Genomic DNA, 27,741 nt, shown 5'->3' on the forward strand with positions numbered 1-27,741 from the left:
TCAATATAAACTGAGCAAAACCTCTCAATTTTATAATGCTTAAACAAGAGTTCTAATACCACAATTTTTTTCTTGCCATCCAATATTTGGGGAAAGGAAGAGGAAGAAGAAGTAAGAGTAAAAAAGATTTCAAGGTTGCCAATAGCTATTTTTAAGACAGAAGGTGTAATTATGCAAATAAATGGTAAAATTTCTCCTTCCTTCTTACAAATGAAGGTTGCAGAAGAGTGTTTTGTTCCCTACCTCAGACACCTGCTACAAGGACCAACTCTGCAACAATCAATAAAAAAAATAAAAAACAACTAAAAAACTCATGTGTCACATTCAGGTAATGGAATTAATTTGAATTTTACTGGCTTATCCATTTAGTATGTATTCCAAATTTGTTTTGTATTAATTTGTGCAGGAACTCCAATTATAGGAATATTGTCCTTACTTTTATGTTTGCACATATTTAAATATCACTACAATAAAACACCCAGACAATAAAAGGGATATATGGGATGTTTCTCCCTTTAAAGAGTGTCTGACATTTTTCAAGTTTGCAATTCTGTGCCTGAGGAGATATCTGTGACATTTCCTTACCAAGCAGCCAAGAATTATTCCTCTTAATTCATAATTTGACACATTTTCTTAATTAGGAATCTCTCATTCTGTGTTTGGTTTTATGAATATAACGGACTCCAGAAGGCCACACAGTGCATAAAGCTCTCTCTGAGTCTGCCATTGCAGACTATGTGGTTCAAACATTGTAGGATACAGGGTGGTGGAGGCAGGCTTGATACCAGAGGAGTCCATACGTAACAGCCATGTGCCTGTAGACTAGAACTGACACCTGGACACCTGAACACAGGAACACAGGCCAGGCCTGGAGAAGGCACTGAGGGATGGCGGCTCCTTCTTACTGTAAGACTCTACTCAGCAGGCTGTGTAAACAGAATCATACATATTTTTATTATAAAGTACATGTGACACGTATTTAGATACAAGTAAAAAGAAATCTCATTGCAGAGGAGGTGTGTTTACAGTGGGCAGTGACACTTTATTACATTTGTTCCAAGTGCACAGAGCAAAGTCAGAAGGGAAGTACTTGAAAACATGCAGTTCTACCAAATAGAAAAGGACACATGGCTTTTCATAGCAATGCATTTCTTAGTTAAGTCCTGGTGTGGCATTGTGGGCTAATGCGTCAGACTGCAAAGTCGTTTGAACTGCAAGGTTGGTGGTTCAAGCTCACTAGCTGCTCCTTGAAAACCCTATATAGGGTCGCTATGGGTTGGAATCGACTCAACAGCACTTAACAACAGCACCAAAGCTATAACTAGTACTGAAAAACAACTTCAGCAGAAAAAAACAAGAAACAAACCTGTCATTTAGGTACACAAGTTTTTTTTCTTCTCCCATTTGGATTACAAGAGTCATTTCAGGACTCCATTTTGTTGATATATGAAGGAGAGCGAATAAACTGATTCTAAACCCTAGTGGGGACTAACTTCCAGATCAGGAGCAGCCCAGTAGTGTCAATTAAAATCTATGACAGCCTGGCTTTATAGATGGCAAGCAAATGAATTATTCAGGGCATAAATAAGGTTTATTATTTAAACACACTGTGGCACAGAGTACAAAAGCATTGGTGACCTAATCAGAAAACCAGAGGCAGTCCTTAAAGACATTTTATAAACCTGACTGGGCCCAAGCTGGACATTAGGGAGGAGCATGAGCCTGAGAACAAGTTCATGTGAGAAGAGTTGTGGTGGTTATGTGCCGTGGAGTCAGTTCCAACTCATAGCGACCCTGTATAGGGTTTCCGAGGCTGTAAATCTTTATGGTAGCAGAAAGCCTCATCTTTCTCCCACAGAACAGCTGGTAGTTTCGAACTGCTGACCTTAAGGTTCACAGCCTGATTCGTAACCACTATGCTACTGGAAGCAAAGAGGTCTTTCTTAAAAATGATGTTTGACTCAATTAAAAACAACAAAACTAGATACTTACTTGATTTACAATTTCCTGAAGTAGTCTGACATCTTCTTCTCGAGACCCAGTGCTCTTTTCGAGTTGCAGGTGAAACGCAGGAGAAAATGACTCCCCCACTACTTTTAAGCCAGAAATGCTGAAAAAAGGACACACACACACGCACACACACATATACATAAATCCCCTGTCAAAGGTAGCTGACATTTAAGTAACTCTTAAGTGCTTGCTGTATGCAACAGAAAAATGTGACTTTTCTGGAAACACGTAGCAACTGTAGTGGATTTCCTTTCTTTTTTTTGCTGAAAAAGTGAATTTATTATATAAATATGTGAACTCTAAAATGAATTATTAAAGGATTAACATTAAGCTGATGAGCTGGTAGCAACTAGGAAACAAAAACTTTTTGCATTACATTCAAATCTCAACATCATTTCTTATTTGCTTGAAGAAATATACAACTCAGTATTTCCTTTCATCTCCATTCATATGTCCTTTATATTTACTTTTTCTCCACACTTGTTTTTATGAGAACTTGATAATACAACAAGATAGGGTTAACTTCTGCATAAATTTCCACATAGGCTTGTTGCATTTTTAGCTAGAATCCTCTCAAGTTCTATGGAACCAGTCATCTTGCCATATGTATCTTGGTTGTCAAAGAGCAAGAGAATTGAAGTTAAGAAATCAATACCTATATATCTGTAATCTTTAAAACAGAAGATATTTGTTAGATATTATAAGGATCACTTCCTCTTAATGAAGGTATAAGGAGTGAAAGCACACTAGACTAGATATTCTGTAAATCATAAACCTAGTTGACCTTGATACAATGTTTTATTAACTGATAAACATATCTATTTCATCAAATAACTGTCTGCATTCAGTAGTAGCTAAGTTGTTCTGGATACTGGGCATACAATGAGGATCAAGAAAAAAATATTCCTGGCTTTCTTTAAAAACAGAATTTAATAAGAGGAACAGATAATTAAATAACTGCAAGTAAGTATGATGTTAAAAAAGGAAGGCTACAATAGAAATGCAAAGCATGGATGTTCAAAATGGTCTAGGGACTGGAATACAAAGAGGACCTTTCAAGTAAGTAACATCTAAGATTTCCTTTCATTCTAATTCTGGCTCACTTTGTTCCTTCCATTGACTTTCTTTCTATCCTTTAATAACTCAGAGCTGTTTCCTTTCTTGAAATGTTTTTATTCCAGTTCCCAATCACCACTCAATTCTCAAAGAATGCCCACATAGAGGAAAATTTCTTATCATCACATGTGTAGGTGTCTGAAATGACCTTCATTTATAATTGGTTCAACTAATGTCTATTTCATGTCGTAGAATCTGAGCTTCAGGAGGGCAGTTGTTGTTAAGTGCCGTTGAACTGATTCCGACCCATAGTAACCCTGTATAGGGTTTCCGAGGAGCAGTTGGTGAACTTGAACTGCCGACCTTGCAGTTCAAATGCTTTGCAGTCTGGTGCATTAACACACAGTGCCATACCAGGGCTCCTTCAGGAGGGTAGAGCCTTTTAAATCTACTTAATCACTTTTTAGGAGCTCTGGTAGCGTAGTGGTTACGAATCGGGCTGCGAATCGGAAGGTCAGCAGTTCGAAACTACCAGCTGCTCCGCGGGAGAAAGATGAGGCGATATGCTCCCGTAAAGATTTACAGCCTCGGAAACCCTATTCAGGGTCGCTATGGGTCGAAACCGACTCGACGGCACATAACAACAACAACAATCACTTTTTAACGATAGAAACCTCACTGTAATCAATACTTACTTGTTGAATAAATATGTATGACATAACTACCCTCCAACATGTCTAGAGAATAAAATAAAAAATTAACAGTGACAAAAATTCCTCTTATTTACATATTTTCAAAATACAAAGTCAGTTTATATCTATTATGTATGAAGGAAGGCTGGCATGCCTGTTGAAGCACTAGCTTAGGTAGATGAAGTGGTTTTTTCAAGGTCACACAGATAGTACATAAATAGTGAAGTTGGAATGGGAGCTCAGACCTTAAATGTACAATGGGGCTTTTACTACAGTAAACAGAAACAACAACTTAAAGAAACTCCTTGATACTTAACTTTGCTTCACAATCTTAGAACATAGGTTGGTACTGGCTGAACTAAATGGAGCATGACTTCTTGTTGTACTGATCAATATGCAGATTCTTAAGTCAACGAAGCAGAGTGGAATATGGAAGCAGTTAATACCCAGTGAATCAGGGGTTTAGTCAGATTGGAAGTATTTGCAGCAGGAAGGATGCAATACTTCTTGGGAGTTGGTATGAGGTCTTAGGTATAGTCAGTAAGGTCATCATATGTAGGTAATACTGGCCATTTGTAAGAATCTCTGGAAGATGGCACTTGGCCACTCTGTGTTATAAATGGTGGTATCCACATTGACTGATGTTTGTATTATGAGGTTCATTTCTGGGGAGACTTGAAATATAGTGTAACTTGCTGACACTGAGCAGGTCATTGTAGAGAGCTTGTGGCATGACAGCAAGAGATGAATGAATCCACTCATCAGGATAGAGTCATTGGTCCACTGACTGCAGCAGTAGCTACGTTGTGTGCATGCATGCTGTTATAGATACGCTGATGACAATGGTAGGACCTCTAGAAGTTAGGAAACAGATTTACATTCATCATAGCAAAAAGCCTATGATTGTTTGCAGACCAAAGAAATTGCTTTAAGTTGTATAACTATATAAAACTAAAGGAGCTCTGGTAGTGTAGTTGTTATAAATTGGGCTGCTAATCTCAAGGCCAGCAGTTCGAAACTACCAGCAGTTCCGCGGGGGAAAAGATGAGCATCTTGAAAATCAGCCACTGGTATTTTCAGAAGCAGCAGTAGGCGTGTGACAAAAAGGCTTAGTCATAGAAGTTGGAGGTGGATTTGATTCTGATGGAGTGACTGGCATAAACACAGGAGTGCCTGTTAACGTCTGTAGGGTTAGGAAGGTGACATGGGACAACAGCTTATCAATCTTTATATTCAAAGATGTTAAGCTTATGTTAAGAGCTGCGATAATGGCTATAATGTTATCAAAGTCTTCTTTAATATTACTTCTAATACTTCTAATTTGATGGTCTTTGGAGAGATCATCAGAATCCTTGGACCCTAGTTTTTCACTCTTTCTATTTGCACTTTTCATGCTGCTCATGGGTCCTATTACCAGGCTCTGCTACGAGATTTGGTGTTGCAAGTGCCATTTCTTGGCTTTCCAAAGATAGAGGTGAATACTTCAGCACAGTGGGTTCTGTTGACATTATTAGTGCTTTGCAGTGGTGACTTCGGCATGGTTTTATTGACCCTAATAGTTGTAAATCTTAGAATCTTGTTGAATGCTTCAAAATGAGACCTTTTAACTGTGTATTTGTTTATAGTAGACCTTCATATACAGCATTTGTTCTTAAAGCCATGTCACTCAGTCTTCAGTCTTCATCAATTCACTAAAAACGCTCTTGTTATGGTCACAAACTCCTCCAATTTGCAACCCCAATAGTGATTTCTCAGTCTTCACTTCCTAGCTCTGGTATTCCAATTTTGACAACAAAAGGTACCAATACAGACTCGGGTGGTGCGTCCTATTCTAGGAGAAGCCACTACAATGCTGCTTCTGGGAGCCAATCACTGGATGGAAGGCACCTTGCTCCTGGGAGATGGTCTCTGTAGCTCATTTCACAGAAAAGCACAGGTCATGCTCAGCCCTCTACTAGCAAGCCTACTCGGCTCCATTACCTTCACCCCAAGGGCTTTGCCCAGAGTGCTTCCTCTGCCTGTACTCACCATGACCCAGTCATGGTTCCAGTTACATTCTTAGAGGGGTTTCCCTCACCATCCAATCTAGAGGAGTGTCTGCTCTGTCTTAGATTCTATTATTGGCCATGTTTGTTTCCTTCACAGACATATATTTTCTTCTTGGGCTACTTACTTACTACAAAAAATTGTATTTTTTCCTTACTTATTATGTAAATTTTGAGTTTGTATCATCTTGTGTTTTCACAAATTATGGGGATGAGCTAACATAAACAATTTTATATTTTGATCACCAGCATAAGTTTAAATCTGTTGCTTCAAAGAAGACATGTTTTTTGGGGGGTTGTTTTCAAATGATTACAACAGAGGTCATGAGAATTATATGACATATGATTTAACCAGGTTCCTTTAAAGCATATTTTATCCAACCATGAAAATACTGTATGTTTTCTGATTTATCTCCTAGGACTTGAATGATGTCACATGCCAATTTGAAATTAAGCTAAGTAGATTGTTTCACCTAGAAAATCTCTTTGTTCCTAAGAATGAAACCAACACAAAAAGTGTTAGCAGTGTATTTGATTCCTCCAGTTCAGGACTCTCCATGTTTTTCCTGAATGACTATCATGTGCCATGCACTTTGCTAGGTGCTGGATGCTACTCACCTGCCTTTCAAATAATCTGCATGCATCATTAATTAGTGTGCCCTTTCTTGAAATGTACATGCCATGCTAAAATCTCTCAGTAAACTGGGCTTCAGATTTGTATCATGGAATCATTGAATCTAGGGCTTCTGGAATGTGAGGGAACCTTCTAGATTAGTTCTTTTACTACTGTAGAAACATGCCATATACTTTCAAAACTTATTTTCTATGTAAATTTTGGCCGTTTTAAACTTGTACACAAAATAATTTTCTTCAAACATCATGTACTCTCAGAGATGATGGTGGTTATGTGCTGTGGAGTCAGTTCCAACTCAGAACGACCCTGTACAGGGTTTCTGAAGCTCTAAATCTTTAAGGCAGTAGAAAGCCTCATCTTTCTCCATTAAAGGACACAAAAGAAAATTAAAGTAAGTGGAGAGATCATGCTCATGAATTGTAATACCTTTCAAATTAATCAGATAATTTAATGCAATTCCAATGAAAACTCCAGCAATAGTTTTGGAGGAACTTGAAATTTCTTCAAAACATATATGGCAATAACATATATGGTAGCAAGAACAGATACACTAATAAAACCAGAGTCTAAAGCTTGAGTAAAGATCAACCTTTAGTTTTCTCTTTCTCATTCACTCCACATATGAACGTAGCTGGTTTTATCTTCAAAAAATGTATCTTTTTCTAGACTCCAAGCCCTTCTCTGCTACTATGAAGTTCAGAGTCACCATCATCTTTGGCTGCATCATTACAACAATGGCCTATCTGGTCTCCTTGCTTCTGTCTTTTCCATCACATAATCTAGTTTTTCATACTATAGTAAAAGTAATTTTGTGCAGATATAAATTAATACACATTATATCATTCCTTTGCTCAAAACCAGACCATGGTTTATTATTTGAGAATACGGGACACAAGGCTCTTGCCTTGGCCTACAAGATCTGAATGGCCTAGTTTCCATTTACCTGGCCCTATTTTACTGGATTCCCTCCCTCTCATGCCTCTTATAACACTGGACTCTCCTTGCTTTTGGTTTACTGTTCTGTCTGGATTCCTGCATTTGCTCCTACACATTCTAAGTGGTTAGTGTGAACTGACTGTGGATGCATGCAAATGTAGACCTGAGTAGGCAACTGAATGTGAAACCTGGAGCGCCTGGAATGGTATAGATTAGAGACACAACGTATTATACCACCATTACCATCGAATGGATTTTGACTCACAGTGACTCGTAATGGACAGAGGAGAACTGCTCCATAGGGTTTCCGAGACTAAACGTTTAAGGGAGCAGAAAGCCTCATCTTTCTCACGTGGGGTGGCTGGTTGGTTTGAACTGCCTACCTTGAGGTTAGCAGCCCAACTTAAACCCATTATACCACCAAGGCTTCTTACAACATATTATACTGTTGTTGCTGTTAAGTGTTGTTGAGTCAGTTCCGATTCATAGTGACCCTGTATAGGTTTTCTGATGCAGTAAATCCTGTGGGAGCAGAAAGCCTCATATTTCTTCTACAAAGCAGCGGGTCAGTTTGATCCACTGATCTTGTGGTTTACATTCTAGTGATTAATATAGCCACCATGCTACCCCCACATTATATAGGTGTTATGAAATGATGGAGGGAAGAAGGCAATTCTTCAAGTAGATAACAAACAAGGACAGAGGACTAGGACTAAGCCCTGAAAGAAAGCCTGCAAAGGAGACCAAGGTAAAGTAATCCAAAGAGGAAGACGATAAACCAGAAGTGTGGTGTAGCAAATTTCAAGTAAAGAACCTCAGGAAGGAAGGAGTGGCCAAAGGTGCTAACAGTGATCAATGGACTAACCAAGGTCACTGGTGACCTCTACAGAAACAATTTGGGTAAAGCATATGGGTAGATGCCAAATTTCAGTAGTTTCAAGAGTACATGAGATATAAAGATGTGGAGAAAACAAACAGCTCTTGAAAAGTTTAAAGGGAAGCAGAGACATGAGGTAACTGCTAGAGGGAAACGTAGGGGCATGGGAGGGGGATTTAAAATGACAGAGGAGAGTGTGATTGCTGGTAAAATGTCTCAGGAGTGATGACAAAGGAGAGGAGAAAACCAAAAGCACTTAGTCCATAAGAAACCTCTTACAGACTCTTCAGCTGTCACAGGAGGGAAAACTGGTTTAGATTTGGTCGATTCCTGTATGTGTATAGATTTGAGTGTTCCCAGGTGACATCATGAAGCAAGGATATCAGCTGAAGGTGGGTGGAGTAAATACAGAGGGCTAAAGAATGGGGAGAAAACAAACAGCGTGAAACAGTTGGGGAAAGTGGAACACTAAACTAAAAAGGAACATAAACACTACCCAACAGAGTGAAGGGCATTGAGGATGGTGGTCATGAATTTACAGTGACTCCAATATGCCATGGGAATGTTAGTGCATGAATATTTCATGCAACCAATGTACTGAAACCAATACAAAGAATATCTCTGCTATAAATCATACAGGAACTTTTGTTACCATTATATGGACACACCCAGAACTTTCATTACTCCTTTATCTGGAACAGCTGTGATCTACTCATTGAGCAACTCTTCTTTTCTTTTCATAAAGTCTCTAGGTTCCCTGTCTGGTAATAAAGAGATGGACTTTCATGACCAAAAAATATGTTTGATATTGTTGTTGTTATGTGCCGTGGAGTTGGTTCCAACTCATATCTACCCTGTACAGGGTTTCCGAGGCTGCAAATCTTTACGGGAGCAGAAAGCCTCATCTTTCTCCCGTGGAAGAGCTGGTAGTTTTGAACTGACCCTGAGGTTCACAGCCTGATTTGTAACCATTACGCTACCAGAGCTCCTTATGTTTGATATTAAGGAGGGAAAAATACATAGCTGGGGCAATGTAAGATCATATTCTTTAAGACCAGAAACCTGCCTCAAAATTTCCTCAACTCTAGAGGAATCTTAAAGAGCTACCTTTTTATAGTTTAAAAAAACAAAACAAAAACTTTCATAATGTACACTTCAATTTCACTTGTTCCTTTTTCTGGTGTTAATTTAAATAAAACAGAATTTAGTAATTTATTAAAAAGTAACATAGTATGAACCCAACAATTTAATTATATAACTAAATTCTATCTGGGTAGATGGGAGAGATTCTCCAGTGTTTACCCAGTCTATTTCTAATGGTTAAGATTTTAGGTGAGTTGCTACCTCCATATTTGTATCTTCTCTAGTGCTATAATATTTTATTAATGAGCTTGTTACATAATTTTTACAAAACAAATCCTTAATCCTTTAAAATAACAGCAAAACAGATAAGGTTTTACACAAATATACCAATTTGAGTGAAGCACTTTTTCGTTTCTTAGTTTCAAGTCAATCAAACTGACTTGAGCCTATCAAATGTTCTCAAAACCAAAGAGGTTTTCACTAGTTCTTCAATGTGATGCAGATAAGCTTTAAATTGGTGGAAAATACATAAAACTTACCCTTGTAAAGCTTTATGAATCTGTATGCATTTTTCCTTCAATACTGCAAATATGCCTGAATGAAAAAAATAAAACAAAAAAATTTTGATTGGAACATTTGTACAATTAATCTAAAAATATTCTCAAATATGTAGCTCAAGCTTATCAGTTTAAAATGTGGCAAATCCTTCCATATATTAATAACTTGTAACCAGGCCTGAAAGCATTCATCTTTGGCCCTTAGGAACAGGTGCTTGCTGGTCTACTTTCAGCAAAATCTGAGATAATATCTTCCAAGCAAAACAGTGACCCTTACTCTGTTAAGAATCTACAGGTAGACACATGGACAGATACACAGGTTGAATGGGTATGGGAGGGAGAGTGCAAGTATACCCACACATATATATGGATTTGAAAGACAGTATTTATACATGGATATTTACTTTTGCTGCAAACATACCAATGGATGTGGTAGACCACGTTGTGGTGGTGTTAAGTGCCGCTGAGGCAGTTCTGACTCATAGCAACCCTGTATAGGGTTTTCGAGGAGCAGCTGGTAGTTTTGAACTGCCGACCTTGAGGTTTGCAGTCCATGGATGACACAGGGGCCAAAATGATGAAAACTTCTTAAACATTACCATACACCTTGAGGCAACCAACTGCAGGGAACACTCAGGGAACACCATGGTCAACTGGCATACAAGCTTCACAAAGACAATGTTCTATAGCCTACTTTGGTGAGTAGTGATTTGGGATCTTAAAAGTTCATGAGCAGCCATCTAATGTGCAATGGTTGGTCGGTCCATGTGCAAAAGAAAGGAGTGATAAAAACTGAAGACACTTGGAATCAGGCCAATGGACTAATGGAACACATAAACTACAGTCTCCATGACCCTGAGACTGTAAGAACTAGATGGTGCCCAGCTGCTACTACTACCAATTCCTCTGAAAGGGATCCTAGATAGGGTGGGAGAAAATGTGGAATAAAACTCAAAAGTTTCATAAAAGAAAGAAAAAGACTGGCTTACTGGTCAGAAAAAGACTATGGTCATTCACCACCCTTCAGGTCTGGAATGGAATTCACTCTGCTGGCTCAATTTTCAGCCAAGTGGTAGATTCGAATGGTCAACCATTCAAGATCAAAAGAAAAACATTTACCAAAGGACAAAGTTCAGAAGAGTTAGAAGGGGAGTGCAACAGAAATAAGAACCACCGAGGAAGTGGGATAACTGGTTACATGGAGGGGACTGCAACTATTGAAATGTAACCAAGTATGTGATTTGTTGACTGTGGAACTGATGATGTGCTCTGTAAACCTTCACTCAATTCACAATAAAAAGTTAAAAGCCAATGCTCACTCTAGAGAACAAACAAGATGGAGGATCGGGTGGAAGTTCAGTAAAGGAGCTCCGCCAACAACAACACAGAATACCCAACCAAGCAGGCTCAGGGGATGGTCCCAGAACTCTGAACCACAAATAAAGGAATATTTAGAAGGTTGGAAGGCTCACAGCTGGGGGAATTTGTGGCAGAAGCAAGAAATCCATTGCTTTCTAGTCCGGGATGCTTGGCTGCTCCAGGAGCTGCCATCTTGGGTGAGACCAAGAGGGGGAAGGATCGGAGTGGCCACAGATGCCTGGCAGAACCGAGATAAAGGTGTTGACATTCTTTTCTTTTGGTATCTGTTCCTTGGTCCCTTGCTATCTGCACACCTCAATTCTGGTGACTACAGGGGTGCCTGAGCTAGTGGGCACTCCAGCCCCACCCTCGAAGGGCTCTACTACGCACGCGCACAGATCTCCTCGAAATTTAAAGAGACAGTTTCCAATTAAAACCAAACGGCCACAGCCGGCCATGAACTGTTTCCAACGAGAAAAAAGGCCTGAACAGGGATTGTGGAACGGGACAAGCAGACAAAAGAGGAAACAGGATAAAAATTAATTCCTAAGTTACATCAAAACGACCAACAGTGCTATCTTGAAAATTCTCAGGAAGAAAAGTGAAAACGGAAGCCTATTTCCTGATCACATCTACCTGGAAACTTTCAGAAAGCATTAAAAAATACCAAAATACATACCCATCTAAGTATTAAGTCCACACATGACCCCTGAAGATGCCCAAAAAACAGAAGCAGATGACCGTATCTGCACATGTCCAGAAACGAGATAAAGTGACTGAGGCAAATGAGCTGGAAGGAGACCTACACTCCATACTAGAAGATGGGCAGGCTTTGGAAATGCCTGAGAAGGAATTCCTAAAAATGATTATAAAAGGTATCAAAACACTATACAATGCAGTGAGAAAAATAATGAAGAAGTCAGGAAAGTGCTACAGGAACAATCAAATAAGATAGATAGAGCATTGGAAACAATTCAAAACCTACAGAAAGAGGTCCAAACGATTAATAATAGAATAACAGAAATGGACAATACATTGAAAGGACAAAGGAACAGAACTGAAGAGATAGAAGCTAGAAGATAAATCTCTCAACACTACTAAGATAGAAGACCAAATATAAAAAAGGATAAAAAAATCCAAAGAAGGCCTAAGATTCATGTTGGATAACATGAAGAGGAATAACATAAGAATTATTGGCATTCCAGAACAGGAACAATCACACAAAAGTCAATGCTCACTCTAGATCTCTCTATTATATCATTAAAAAAGAAAAAGAAAAGTAAAAAGAATCTACAGATAATCTGGCTAAGAGGATCAGGAATAAAAGGGTATGAATCTATTATAAATATCTCTGGACTCTAAACAATTTTGTAAAAAGTAGACACTATAGTAAATTTTATACTGTTTCCTTTTGTTCAAGGAAAATAAAATAAAATTAAAAAACAAACCTAATGCCACCTCCAATAATTGGAATGTCAGGTCATATGAAAACATAGATATGAAAATGTACACACATATACCCACCTACAAGTTATAGAAAATTTTGAAGACGTACTGGGTATAGCCTGCTTCTCCCTTTGTTTTTAGCTTCCATCAAAGCTAAAGCCACATTTTAATTCACAGTTGACTTTATTTTGCCTGGGTTGAGTTATTAACCTATAATTAAAATTTTTATTCTAGCCAAGCAATTTTCACCAGACTGTTAGTTCTGGTGTGGCACTGCAGGATACACACTGGAATGCTAACTGCAAAGTCAATGGTTCAAATCCACCAGCTGCTCCCTGGAAATCCTAGATAGGGTTGCTATGAGTCGGAAAGATTCAATGGCAATAACAGCAACATTAGCTAAAAAGAGTTCTAGTAAAATTTTGTTCATAAGAAAAAGTTGGGCTTCAAACTGAATGTACAGTAAATGAATAGTAAAATGAAATCCTTTGAAAGGAGGCAAACAATTATTCAAAGTTTAAATTTTCTTCCTTTTAAAAAAATGAAAAGCAAGTTCATTTCCCCCCACATTTCTTTATAGAAGACTACTCCTGGAATATTTAAATAAAAAAGAGAAGCTCAGAAAAAAATTTTGTTTAAAATCTTTTGTTGGCACACGAGGAACATAAATAATGTCACTGAATTATACACATAAAACTGGTTGAAATGACTAATGGTTTGCTGTATTTCACTACAATTATAAAAACAAACAAGTTTTGGGAAGAGGGCAGAGGCAATGAGTACAAAGATATGTTGAATTATTCTGTTGTAAAACGTATTTCTGGTTTAACAACTTTGTATCTATTTCACACAGATATAAATTGAAGTTGTTTGTTAGAAAGGTACATCATCTGAAAAAGGGGTATCGTCTGGAAATTAGGAAATCTTTTGCCAACGATTTCACAAGTAGGCAGTTGAGTTATGTCACTTTTCTGATCCCTGGTTCCTTTATCTTCAAAATATGGCATTACATTATTTATGTAGTTTCAGTAAGGGTTTTTATTTGTTCCTATTATTCGGTATTATGGAATACCGAAAGTAAATGGAATAGCATTTCCTTAATGATGACTATTCAGTCATCATTATCAAATACCTGACTTAAAAAAAAAAAGAGTTGACATTTTATGTATGCACATACATATATTTATTCCTGGTATGCCTTATAGGATAAGCACTCGACCTCAAGGTCAGTTTGAACTGCAAGGTCAGTGGTTCTAACTCACCAGTCACTCCTCAGAAACCCTATACAGGGTTGCTATGAGTCAGAAGTGACAAAATGGCACCTAATAACAATATCTATGTATCTATCTATCTACATACATACATACATATATTACTTACTTACATACATATACATGTTGTTGTTGTTAAGTGTTGCCTAGTTGGTTCCGACCCATAGCAACCCTGTATAGGGTTTCCGAGGAGCAGATGGTGCACTTGAACCACCGATAGTGCAGTTCAAATGACTTTGCAGTCTGGCGCATTAACCCACAATGCCATACACACACACACACACACACACACACACACACACATATAAAATGATGTTGTTGTTGTTAGGTGCCATAGAGTCAGAACTGACTCATAGTGACCCTATGCACAACAGAACGAAACACTGCCTGGTCCTGGGCCAACCTCACAATTTTTGCCATGCTTCAGTCTACTGATGCTGCCATATTGCCAATCCATCTTGCTGGGGGTCTTCCTCTTTGTTTCTGACCCTCCATCTTACCAAACATGATATCCTTCTCTAGCAAGTGGTCCCTCCTGACAATATGTCTGATGCATGAGAGACGAGGTTTGACCATCCTGGCCTCTAAGGAGCACTCTGCTGCACTTCTTCCAACACAGATCTGTTGGTTCTCTTGGCAGCCCATGGCACTTTCAATATTCTCCTCCAACATCATCAACTCAAAAGCATCAATTCTTCTACGATCTTCTTTATTCACTGTCCAGCTTTCGCATGCATACGAGGTTACTGAAAATACCATGGCTTGGGTCAGGCACACCTTAGTCCTCAAGCTGACATTTTTGCTCTTCAACACTTTCAAAAGGTCTTGTGCAGCAGATTTGCCGAATGCAATAAATATGTTGTTTGATTTCTTGACTGCTGCTTCCATTGAGTGTTGATAGTTGAATCAAGAAGAATGAAGTCCTTGACAACTTCAGTCTTTTCTCTGTTGATAAGAATGTTTTTATTGGTTCAGTGGTGAGGACTTTTGTTTTCTTTACACTGAGATGCAACCAATACAGAAGTCTGTGGTCTTTGACTTTCACCAATATTTTAAGTCCTGTTCACCTTCAGCAAGCAAGGCTGTATTATCTGTATATCACAGGTTGTTAATGAGTCTTCTTCCAATCCTGATGCCACATTTTTCTTTACATAACCCAGATTCTTGGATGATCTGCTCAGCATACAGGTTGAATAAGTATGGTGAAAGAATACAAGCCTGTAGTACACCTTTCTTAATTTTAAACCATTCAGTGTTTGTATGTTCTGTTTTAACATCTGCCTCTTGGTCCATGTACAGATTCCTCATGAGCACAATTAAGTGCTCCCTTGCTTCTATCGGGGGCTTCTTCGATAGAAATTGAATACTCATATTTTGCAATGGTGTTCATAGCTTTTCGTGATCCACACAAATGAAAGCCTCTGTGCAGTCAATAAAGCACAGGTAAACATCTTTCTGGTATTCTCTGCTTTCAGCCAAGATATATAGTGATGTTTGTTGTTGTTAAGTGCCACAGAGTCAGTTCCGACCCATAGCAACCCTCTATAGGGCTTCTGAGGAGTAACTGGTGAGCTTGAACCGCTGACCTTGCAGTTCAAATGGCTTTGCAGTCTGGTGCATTAACCCACAGTGCCACACCAGATAGAACCCTGCAAATTTCATTTCACAAAATCTGTAACATAAAGACCTGCTAAAAGCAGGACAAGAACAGGCCCACCAAGGAAGTGTTCTAGTAAACCAGGTTTGGCTTACTTCAAAGGCTGAAGGGAAAATCAGATATAAGCTATAAAATTCTAGATGTATACCAAAAAGCTGTATACTTTGCCTAGTTTCTCACCCAAGTATAACCAAATGATAGAAGTGATATTTTTCCATGAATGGGAACTCTTAAGAGAAGCCTCTTCCTCTTATTATCTCCAAACACCAGACGGAGATGGCCATGCTTTTGTCCCAGCTCAGAACAAGAGAGATGCTCTACCCTGAATCCTAAGGCATGAACAATTTCATCTGTGACTTTATTCTTAGAATGCCAAGTGATTTAATTCAGAGCTAGTTTTGGCTGATAAATAATTTCCTCTAGCTAAATTCTGCAGAAAGCAAACCAGTAACACAATATAAGCTGAGAACTCACTGATTTCCTTAGCTTAAAAGAATATACCTGGATTCTCTTCCATAATGTTGAGAGCCTCAATTGCAGCAGCAGCTAACAGGGGAGGTAATGAAGCTGAGAAGCAGTAGCCCTGGCCAGAAAGTCGCTGAAAAGAAACCAGTTCACAATATAAATACCTTTCTCTTTGTCTTTTTGGGTAAGCATTTTGCAGGCAGCAATTTCTTATACCACAACCCCAGTTGAATAGTGTGTACAGATGGTGATGTGGAACAATTTACACATGGATAAAAGTGACACATGTAACAAAAATAAGGCTTTTGAAAAAGATAAACAATTTCTAAATATAGATTGAATATTTTAAATAAATGATCTTTTAAATAAAAACTGTATAATCAGCTACATTAAAGTTTTATAATTAGAGGTTATCCAAACATTTTGTGGTGACCAATTAAGCAAACAGTTTCAGTTTATCCTTTTATTATTAAAAGAAGCCTACCTGATGGTCAATTACAAAAGACCTGCCACAGCAGAAGCCCCCGATAGAAGCAAGGGAGTTCTCCATGTTTGCACTGATAAGATCAATATCGTCAATCTGCCAGAAAAAGACACGCTGGTAGTTATTCTCCGCATAAAAGAAAAAAAAAAATTGCTTGTTGTGACAGCTACTGTATCAATTTTATAACAATATCATCTGAGGCTGGTATCATCTGGAAATTAGGAAATGTGAGTTATAATTGCAGTTCTTTTGATAAAGGTTTTGTCAAACTTAGAAACAAAATGTCAGCACTAATCATGTCTATTAACATCTGGATTCAGACAAACTACATTTTGTGACAATCAAGGAACTCTATTACTAATCTGTCTCTGAATGTGTCTCATGTCATGTACCCCTCTCCCACCACCCCTTCCATTTCAGGATCACTGGTTTCAAACCTGCTAGTTAACTGAGTTTTATGAAAATAAAAAACCAAAACCAAATCACCAAGATGGTACCTAAGGGACAACAATCACACATTTGATGGTTTCAAAATCATAAGACCACCTAAGTAATCATAACCTCAGGAAGCAGACAGCACTGTAAGAACCCTATGTAGGGTCACTGGTATCTGCTTCCTGATGTTATGACTTGGTATGGTCATCCTCCATTTCCACATCATGCTGACTTTTGAGTAAATGACCTGGTCTTTGCAACCTGGAGGTTGATAAGTGGGGATGGGTATACTCCGTCCCCAGCACCTAGTTACATTCTGGGTACACAGCAAACATCCAATAAATACTCACCAATGGTCATAATAATGACCAGGCCTGATTACATCTGGTGTTTTTCTTTGTGTTCCATAGACCCAACAAGGAAAGAAAGCACTGAAATCTTACACATAAGCTCTCATGGATATTATCTTAGTGACAACTTCTTAAAGGACTTAGAAAAAACACAACAGATACGTTGTAGTGCTTTTTCCTTCTTTAAAATGTTTATGTGCTATTCATCTTGCTGGTTTTTTCTAGTACTGACAGGGACTGGGAATGCAGATAATTTATTGGGATGCTATATTTCATAGTTGGACTTTGTAACACAAGTTGCAGAAATATTATGTGTGTGCTTTGAAGAAAAAGTGTCCTTCACATTCACCACACCACAGGCTTCTGAAGATGGTCAACATCATGCTTCCCTCCAAGGCTCCGGGAGCACAAACCACACAGCAATGGAGACACTGTGGCTTCATCTCCCTTAAGCAAGCGAAAACATGACAAATGCTCTCCACTGTCTGTGACTCTAAGGGACTTTGTTGAATTTGTTTAGAAGGGTATGGCCACTGTAGTAATTGTGACAGTTTTTCCCGAAGGACACAGAACAATGACCTGTCTGTTCAGGAGCTTATCTGGAAGCCATTTTCAGAAAGCTGAAAACTGCATTAGTGAGAAAAAGATCAGGAAAGTTGTGCTGAGGAACTTTCACCCATCATAATGATGCACCTGCTCATTCTTCAGGGGTGGCAAGAGCTTTGTACGAGAATTTCATTGGGAAACCTCACCCCATTCATTCTAAAGCCTTGATCTTGCCCCCTCAGACCTCCTTTGGTTCCCCATATTCAAAAAACATTTAAAAGGAACATAATTTGAGTCCCTTGAAGAGCAGTTTTGACATGATGCAAGCCACAGACCTCAGAATTCTTTGGGGAAGGGTTAGAGAGATGGAAATACTGTCTTCAGAAGGGTATAGACCGACATGGAGGATATGTTGAGAAATGATATCTTCCCAATTTGATATTTTTGTCTGAAAAAGGTTTTGCTGTAGCATTGCACTGGACCACAAGGAAACACTGCCTTCAGAAGGGTACAGACCTACATGGAGGATATGTTGAGAAATGATATCTTTCCAATTTGATATTTTTGTCTGAAAAAGGTTTTGGTGTAGCACTGCACTGGATCACAAGGTTGGTTTGAACCACAAGGCCAGAGGTTCAAACTCACCAATTACTCCATAGAGACGCTATGTATGGTTGCTATGAGTTGGAACTGACTTGGTGACACTTAAAAACATAATTATGAAGAAATACTTTTTAACTTACCTTTACATACGAGGGGGCTTCAAAAAGTTTGTGGAACCTCAGATTTATATAGAGCACTCAATCCAATCTGTCTAGGCGGGACTGACTGAAGGAAATGCGGATATGTCTCTTGTGATACAAGGGTGAATAATTGTTACCAGAACTGATTGTGCATGTTGTAAATGTAAAAGTAGACATTCTGTGGCAAGGAGAGGAGTGATTAACTTTGTAGGCTACGAGCAGAGGTCCCTGGAACCAAGAAGGGAGAAGAGCAGAGAGCGGAACCCTACCCAGAGAGGCAGCGATCCCCGAGATGGAGGCAGAGATGATGATGTGGAGAGATGGATGGAGCAGCTGGGGGCTCAGGACCCAGGGAGGGGCAAGGCCTGTGTGCTGACAACTGGGGGAGAGGGGAGGAGCAGGCTTATAGATGTACCCTTTCGTTGACTGGTGATATGTGGAGGGAATTGTAACCATGGCAATGAAAAAATATACGATAGGATGAATGTAAAACTGATGTTCTCCCATATAAACTGTTACATAATTCACAATAAAACTTAAAAAAAAAAAACAAGTTTGTGGAAAAACAGAATGAAAATGTCACGTATGTACATATATATGACAAGACTAGTTACAACTTGGTGGTGGTAGCTGTGAGTTGTTGTTAGTTCTGACTCACTGGGATCCTGTACAGGATTTCTGGGCTGTAAATCTTTATAGGAGCAGAAAAGCCTCATCTCTTGCAGAGAAGCTGGCAAATTTGAACTGCTGACCTTGAAGTAGTAGCCCATCACATAGGCTCTATGCTACCTGGGCTCCTAGTTACTACTTGTTGTTGTTAGGTGCCATCGAGTCAGTACCGACGCAGAGCGACCTTATGCACAACAGAACGAAACACTGCCCGATCCTGGGCCAACCTCACTACTGTTGCCATGCTTGAGTCCATCGATGCTGCCACTTGGCCAATCCATCTCGTGGGGATCTTCCTCTTTTTCTCTGACCCTCCACCTTACCAAACATGATATCCTTCTCTAGCGACTGGTCCCTCCCAACAATATGTCCAAAGTATGAGAGACGAAGTTTGGCCATCTTGGCCTCCAAGGAGCATTCTGGCTGCACTTTGTCTAAAATGGGTCTAATGATTCTTTTGGCAGCCCATGGCATTTTCAATATTCTCCTCCAACACCAGAACTCACAGGCATCAATTCTTCTACGGTCTTCCTTATTCACTGTCCAGCTTTCACATGCATATGAGGTTATTGAAAATACCATGGCTTGGGTCAGGTACACTTTAGTCCTCAAGCTGACATCTTTGCTCGTCAACACTTTTAAAAAGGTCTTGTGCAGCAGATTTGCCTAAGTTACTACTTGCACAGCCACAATTTACGTGGAGTACATAAATCCATGATTTAAAAAAAATCCATGATTCCACTTTAGGTTTACTCTGGGCCAACTGACCAGTTAAAGCCCAAGTTCAGAGAGATAAAAGATATCAAAGACCTACTGTCTACAGCTACATCTATGATGAGCACAGTTTGTCAAGTTTTTGAAAAAAGAACCCCAAGAGTCCTCTAAGAGGAAATGTCCAAGAAAAGGATAACTTACATTGATTCCAAAATGCTCCGTGACGCCTCGGCCGTGATCTCCAAGAACTCCAAATGAGAGGCTTTCCTCCAGAAAGATTCGTGCTTTGTATTTATATTTTAATTTCACCTAAGTATTACATAAAACAGAACTTCAATATACTGAATAGTAGGGAAAAAACAAACATGTACTCTAAAATAATTGAATTTCAATCAATAATAAAAGTATAACTTGAGGAGAATCACATCTTTACAAGAGACTACTTCATTTATAATATGAGGTATGGCATAGTTTCTAGAAATTAGAATACATTTAATATTATAACAGTATTAGTATACAAATAGACAAACCAGTGAAATGAAACAAAGGAATCCCAGAATCAAGCCTTTAATTTTACCATGTAAAAATCATGGTATGGCACTGTGGATTAATGTGCTGAACTGCAAAGTCGGTTTGAGCCACAAGATTGGCAGTTCAAGCTCACCAGCTGCTCCTCAGAAACCCTATACAAGGTTGCTATTTGATGGAAATGACTCAACAGCATATAACAACAACAACAACAATGATAATAGCAGATTTTAATACACCACTTTTGATGAAGGGTAGGACAACTAGAAAGAAGTTCAACAATGACACGAACTAAACAATACAATCAAGCAACTTGATCTCACAGACTTTTGCAGAGCATTCCATCCAACAACACAATCAATCACGTGACCTCAGATTTATATAGAGCACTGAAACCAATAGCTGCACAGTAAGCACTGTTTCCCAGTGCACATGGAACATTCTCCAGAATAGACCAGAGATTAGACCACAAGGCAAGTTTCAATAAATTTTAAAATGCTGAAATATGAAATACTACAAGGTATCTTTTCAGATCACAATGTACTAAAATTAGATATCAACAATAGTAAGATCAAGTAAGAAAAACAAATACATGGAATCTGAACAACACCTTGCTGAAAAACTAATGGGTAATAGTTATTTTTCTTTTTGTTAAGTACTGTTGAGGCAGTATCAACTCACAGCAATCCTGAGTAGGTTTCTGAGTAGTAGCTGGTGAGCTTGAATTGTTGACATTGCGGTTCAAAGCAACCTTGCAGTCCAGCACATTAACCCACAAACAAGAATGAAAACACAACATACTAAAACCTGTGAAACACAGCAAAAGCAGAGCTCAGAGGGCAATTTACAGCAATAAACACACATCCAAAAATAAGAGCCAAAATCTACTTCTTAACCCAACATCTCCAACAATGCCTACTGCCATCAGAAGAAAAGAAATAATATAGAGCAGACATAAGTGAAATAGAAAACAGAAAAACAATGGAAAGAACCAACAATACAAGAAGTTGGTTCCGTGAAAGGAATCATGAAACTGATAAACCACTGTCAAATATAACAATGATGTAAATAATATGAATTAGAAATGAAATAGGCGATGACACAACAGAAGCAATGCAAATAAAAAAAAAGAATTATACTATGACAAACTTGAAAATCTATAAGAAATTGATAAATTCCTAAAAATATACTACCTATATAAATTAACATAAACTGAAGTAGAAAACTTGGACAGGTCATTAAAAAAATTTCCAACAAAAAAGTTCCAGGCCCAGACAGATTTACTGGTGAATTCTAGCATTCAAAGAAGCACAGACATCAATTCTACCCCAACTATTCAAGAATACGGAAAAGGACTAAAAACTCCCAAATTCATTTTATGAGGTGAGCATAATCCTGATACCATAACCAATGATATCACTAAAAAAGACCAACATTCCTCATGAACACAGATGCAAAAATTCTCAATAAAATCCTAGCCAACAGCAGCCAACAACATACCAAAAATAATACAGACCACATGAACTGTGGTCTATATAAGATATACAAGGATGGTTCAATATTAGAAAAACAATCAACATAACTCAACAAATAAATATAACAAAAGAATCACATGATCACATTGATTGGTGCAAAAAGGGCATTTGACAAAAACCAACACCCATTCCAGAAAAAAATCTCCCAACAAATTAAGACTGGAAAGTAAATTCCTTATCATAATTAAGGGCCTATATACAAAACCACAGGAGCTCTGATAGCATAGTGGCTACAATTCAGGCTCGAAAACCCTATATGGGGTTGCTATGAGTTGGAACTGACTCCATGGCACACTACCACCATATATAAAACCAACAGCCAACATTACTCTCAATGGCAAAAATGGTTCCCTTGAGAATGGGAACCTTTAACACCACTCCTATTCAATGTGCTGGAAGTCTTAGCCAGAGGTATAAGGCAAGAAAGGGAAATTACAGGTCAAAGAAGAATTAAACTCTATTTGCAAATGATATGATCCTATATGTAGAAAACCCTAAAGATTCAATGAGAAAATTAGTGAAATATTCAACAAAGTAGCAGGGTACAAGATCAGAATACAAAATCAGTCAAATTTCTTTACACTAGTAAAGAGAACTTTAAAAAAGGAAATCAGGAAAATAATACCATTTACAACAACCCAAAAGATGAAATAGGAATAAATCTAAAGTGTAGCACTGTGGGTTAATGTGTCAGACTGCAAAGCCATTTGAACTGCAAGGCCAGCAGTTCAAGCTCACCAGCTGTTCCTCGGAAACCCTATATAGGATCGCTATGGGTCAGAATCAACTCGACAGCACTTAGCAACAACAACAAAGAAAACTACAAAATACTACTACAAGAAACCAAGAGAAATAAATGGAAAAATATGGGTAAGAAGATTTAACATTGTGAAAATGTCAATATTATACAAAGTGAAATATAGATACAATCCCAATGCAGATTCCGTCATCATTCTTTAGAGAGAAGGAAAAACTAATTATTAACTTTATATGGAAAGGAAAGAGACCTCATATAAGCAAACCATTACTAAAGATAAAGAATAAACTATGAGGGCTTTCACTTCTTGATCTCAAAACCCACTACCACAGTCATAGTAGTTAAAACAATCTGGTACTGGTATAATGAAAGACAAACAGATATATGGAAAAGAATTGAGGACCCAGTGCTAAATCCATCCATCTATGGTCATCTGAACTTTGATAAAGTAGCAAAATACGTTAAATGAGAAAAAGATAGTTTCTCTGACAAATGGTACAGGCAAAACTAGAAATCTATTTGCAAACGAAACAGGATCCATATCTCACACAATATGCAAAAATGAACTCAAGTGGCTCAAATACATAGCTATAAAACCTTGCCCTATAAAAATCATCATTGAAAAACTAGGGGAACACAGAGGCTCTGATACATGGCATAAATACACTATCAAACATATTTGAAAACAAACAAACAGCAGAAGACACATTAGATAACTAGAACGTTCTAAAACTGGGACACACAGGTGAAAGGAAACACTTCACCGGAAGAGTAAAAAAAGAACCATAGAGAGGGAAGAAGGTTTTTTTTTGGCAATGACATATCAGAAAAGGACCAATCTCTAAAATTTATAGACAACTTCAAAACCTCAATAACAAAACAAGACAATCTAATTAAAAAATGGGAAGAGGACATGAATATATTTTGCCAAGGAAACATTCAGGAGGACAATAAACATATAAAGAAATGCTTGTGATCCTTAGCCATTAGAGATGCAAATCTAAACAATAATAAGATACTATCCCATTCCAGCATAATTGTTGTTGTTGTTGTTGTTGTTGTTAAGGGCTGTTGAGTCGGTTCCCACCCATAGCGACCCTTGTATAGGGTTTCAGAGGAGTAGCTGGTGAGCCTGAAATGACAACCTTGCAGTTCAAACTGACTTTGCAGTCCAGTGCATTAACCCACAGCGCCACACCAGTGTTAATAGCAAAGTCTAAAAAAAGAGCAAACAGTAAATGTTAGTGAGGGTGTGGAGAGACTAGAACTCTTGTACACTGCTAGTGAGATTACAAAATGTTGCAACCACTGTAGTAAACAGTATGGCGTTTCCTCAAAAAGTTGGAAACAGAAATATGCTGTTGTTGTTAGGTGCCCGTGAGTCAGCTCCGACTCATTGCATCCATATATACAACAGAGCAAAATACTCCCTAATCCTGCAGCATCCACACAGTTATTGCTTTGTGTGAGACTGCTGCTGTTACTGGGTCAAACCATCTCCTTGAGATCTTTCTCTTTTTTTGCTGACCCTTCACTTTACCAAGCATGAGGTCCTGCTATCCTGGTTTCTAAGGTACATTCTGGCTGTACTTCTTCCATGACACATTTTTTTTTTTTTTTTTGTTCTCCTGGAATTCCATGGTACTTTGGATATTCTTCTCCATAATTCAAAAGCATCAATCCTTCTATGGTATTACTTATTCACTGTCCAACTCTCACATGCATAGGAGGCGACTGTTGAAAGATTTCTATTTGTATTCCATCAATTACCAGAGCCTTGTTCTTCGCCAATGCCTTCATTGCATCTTGGATTCCTTCCTTCAGTGTCATTGGCTCTTTTTATTATCACAAATGATGGTAAACAAAAAAAAAAACAATCTGCTAAATCGTCTAAATGCTAAAATAATAATATGGTTGCTTACCAACTCTGGAAGAGGACAAATAGTTCCAGTATTCATATACAAGCCTTCCACTACAATGAAACGGCGAGTTACACGAGCCTTCCGAGGATTCTTTAAGAGAAAAATAAATAACCTCAGACATCTTAAATGTCATAACTCAAATATAATACTTGCAACATGCTCCTCAGCATTTTAACTACATTAAGATTAATCAAAACATAATCTAAACGAATTTAAAAATCAAGGTTTAGGATTCTGTTACTTGGCGATGAAGACAATGCTTCTTCTATCAGATACGGTTTTCAATTCACAAATTCCACTAGGTGGCGCCACACACTAGCAAGCTAGGTTCTCTCAGGATTCAAACACAAATAGAACACTCCAATCCCAGAATGAGATTATCCTTCAATTTGGATGCCATGTTTGATTATTTTCTAGGGATGCAGGCCACGTGTATGAATATTTAAGGATTCTAGGATATTTCTGCCCATTTACTCACTGGAAGCCTGTGCCATTTAAGCTCCTCTTAGTGCTATAGAATTGGTTTGTTTTTTTAACGTTTTTATTGTGAATTGAGTGAAAGTTTACCAGACAGATCATCAGTTTTACATTCAACAAATCATATCCACTGTTTTATTACAATGATTATAATCCGTTTCATGTACCATCAGTTAACAGTACTTATAAGGAGCTCTGGTAGCATAGTGGTTACGAATCGGGCTGTGAACCTTAAGGCCAGCAGTTCAAAACTACCAGCCGCTTCGCGGGAGAAAGATGAAGCATTCTGCTCCCGTAAAGATTTACAGCCTCAGAAACCCTGTACAGGGTCACTATGGGTCGGAACCGACTCGACAGCACTTAACAACAACTATTCATTTTAGCTTTTTTAAAAAAAAAAATACTCAGGCATATATAATACTTAAAATTTAAACCACCAAAGGGCATATTTTACATGCCTGCCTCCTGGACGCCAGGAGTCCTCATCTCTGCCTCTATCTCTGGTGTCACTGCTTTTCTGGACAGGGCCCCACGTTCTGCTTGTGCTCTTCTCCCTTGATGGTCCTAGGGTCCTCTGTTTCTGGACTGTAAGATTAACCACTCACCTGTTTTTGTTCCAAAACTTCTACCTTTACAATGGTGACAGTCGCAATTAGTCATGATAACAATTACTCACTACTGAATCATAAGAATCTTATTCCCATCTCTTTTTACCAGACCCATTTAGATAAGATGAAAACTATTCAGTGGGGACTCTATTCCACGTCCCCCCCTCCACACACTCTTAAACTATACTCCTTCTTGAAAACTTGTAAGCCAGTCACTTTGTGCCTTTATTGCCCCTGCATTTTAGGTAGCCAAAGGATTGTTTTATGTCTCACCACACTTCTACTGGCACTGATTATTTTAATGAAACATGCTCCCTAATCTAGCCTACTTTCTTTAATCATTATGAGGAAGCTGTTGTTTTTGTTAAGTACAATGGAGTCAGTTTTGACTCACAGTGACCTTGTACAGGGCTTTCGAGGCTGTAAATCTTTATGGGAGCAGAAAGCCTCATCTTTCTCCCGCAGAACGGATGGTAGTTTCAAACTGCTGACCTTGAGGTTAGCAGCTTGATTCGTAACCACTACACTACCAGAGCTCCTTATTATGATGAGCTACTTTTTTTAAGATCTGTTCACAGTAATTTGTATTTCTTCTTTAACCTTTGTTTATATCGGCTGTCCAGCTTTTTTATGGGGATCTCAGTTTTCTTTAAAATTTGAATACATTCTTCATATATTAAGAATATGAAATGCTGTTAAGTATTCCACCTCTCCCTTTTAGAAGAATTAATGTGTAACAAGGGAACCATGTAAGAGAAAAGATGAAGAGACACATGTGTGAACCATAATATTTGGGAAGTGGCAAAGAAAGATCCATCTAGATCTGGACTAAACTTTAATATTTTCATTCATGTTCAAAGGAAATACAAGTGTCCAAGTAGAAAACATTTCAAAGGAATCAGAAAAAGAAGCAGAAAAATAGTATTTATAAAATAAATGCAAAGTTATTTAAAAAGCCAACTATTGGCAGTAAAACAAAAAATATATTAAATTCATAAGAAAGTAAAAATTAAGTAGATATAGTTCATGAAACTTAATCTTATTTCTTATTGTTAAGCACACAAAAACCCATGAACTATAATCTTTAAAAGAAACAAATATCAATAATACACACAATAAAACTTGAATATGTTTTCCAAATATATACAAAACTAGCTTCATAAAATGAACTTAAAGCAAAAATATTCCTTGGCCACGTCTCTAAGGCAGCAATTTTCAAAGTTAGCTGGCATTCTATTAATTACTTAGAATAAGGAGCATATTTTATAATTTGTAGAAAAAAAAAAACGAATCGTGAAACAATCTGTCTTTAGATTTTTCCCAAGATATTTTATTTTTACTAATAGTTAAAATACAAAAACACCTGGCTACCCCGAACCTAGTATAAAATGTCGCCTATGTATATGTATCTGAGAATGTGAATATTCATGAAGCATTGCAATTAGGCTGATATCAAAAAACATATATGGAGGAGTCCTAAATGAAACATGCAAATATTTGGAAAAATGGAAATTAACAGAAAATAATAGAATGTGTTAAGCATTTTAATCAGTTATTCTAGTTATGAATGAGTTGTAATGGAAAATTCACTTAAGACAAAGGATATTGGTATCAGATTCCCAGAAAAGGCCATACAGAATGGAGTCTGATGCAGAGCCAGCCATAACTACTTTTTCCAACCATGTAATTGGAGGAAAATAATTATTATTCTAACCAATGGTGCTATAAACACACTTCCTCTGTTACTCTATTGAATCAGGGAACCAAGGAGCTAGCTAGTTCACACCACCACCACTGGGGTGGTGGATGTTGTTGTTGTTGTTAAGTGCAGTTCAGTCAGTTCCCACTCATAGCGACCCAGTATAGGGTTTCCGAGGAGCAGTGG

At 38.0% G+C, this 27,741-nt stretch overlaps 1 protein-coding gene across 1 annotated transcript in view; it reads right to left on the minus strand.

Moving 5' to 3' along the window:
* The window catches only part of SPTLC1 (serine palmitoyltransferase, long chain base subunit 1), a 94,739-nt gene that overhangs the window by 12,499 nt on the left and 54,499 nt on the right, over positions 1–27,741 (minus strand). The window contains exons 8-13 of the mRNA XM_006875875.1: positions 24,772–24,861; positions 20,231–20,338; positions 16,573–16,668; positions 16,125–16,221; positions 9,873–9,927; positions 1,993–2,110 (exon numbers count right to left, since the gene is read on the minus strand). Of these exons, the coding sequence (XP_006875937.1) occupies positions 1,993–2,110; positions 9,873–9,927; positions 16,125–16,221; positions 16,573–16,668; positions 20,231–20,338; positions 24,772–24,861 (564 nt within the window). The remainder of the gene's footprint in view (positions 1–1,992; positions 2,111–9,872; positions 9,928–16,124; positions 16,222–16,572; positions 16,669–20,230; positions 20,339–24,771; positions 24,862–27,741) is intronic.

This window comes from Chrysochloris asiatica, unplaced genomic scaffold (assembly GCF_000296735.1).
Source record: "Chrysochloris asiatica unplaced genomic scaffold, ChrAsi1.0 scaffold00343, whole genome shotgun sequence".
NCBI classification, from domain to species: domain Eukaryota; kingdom Metazoa; phylum Chordata; class Mammalia; order Afrosoricida; family Chrysochloridae; genus Chrysochloris; species Chrysochloris asiatica.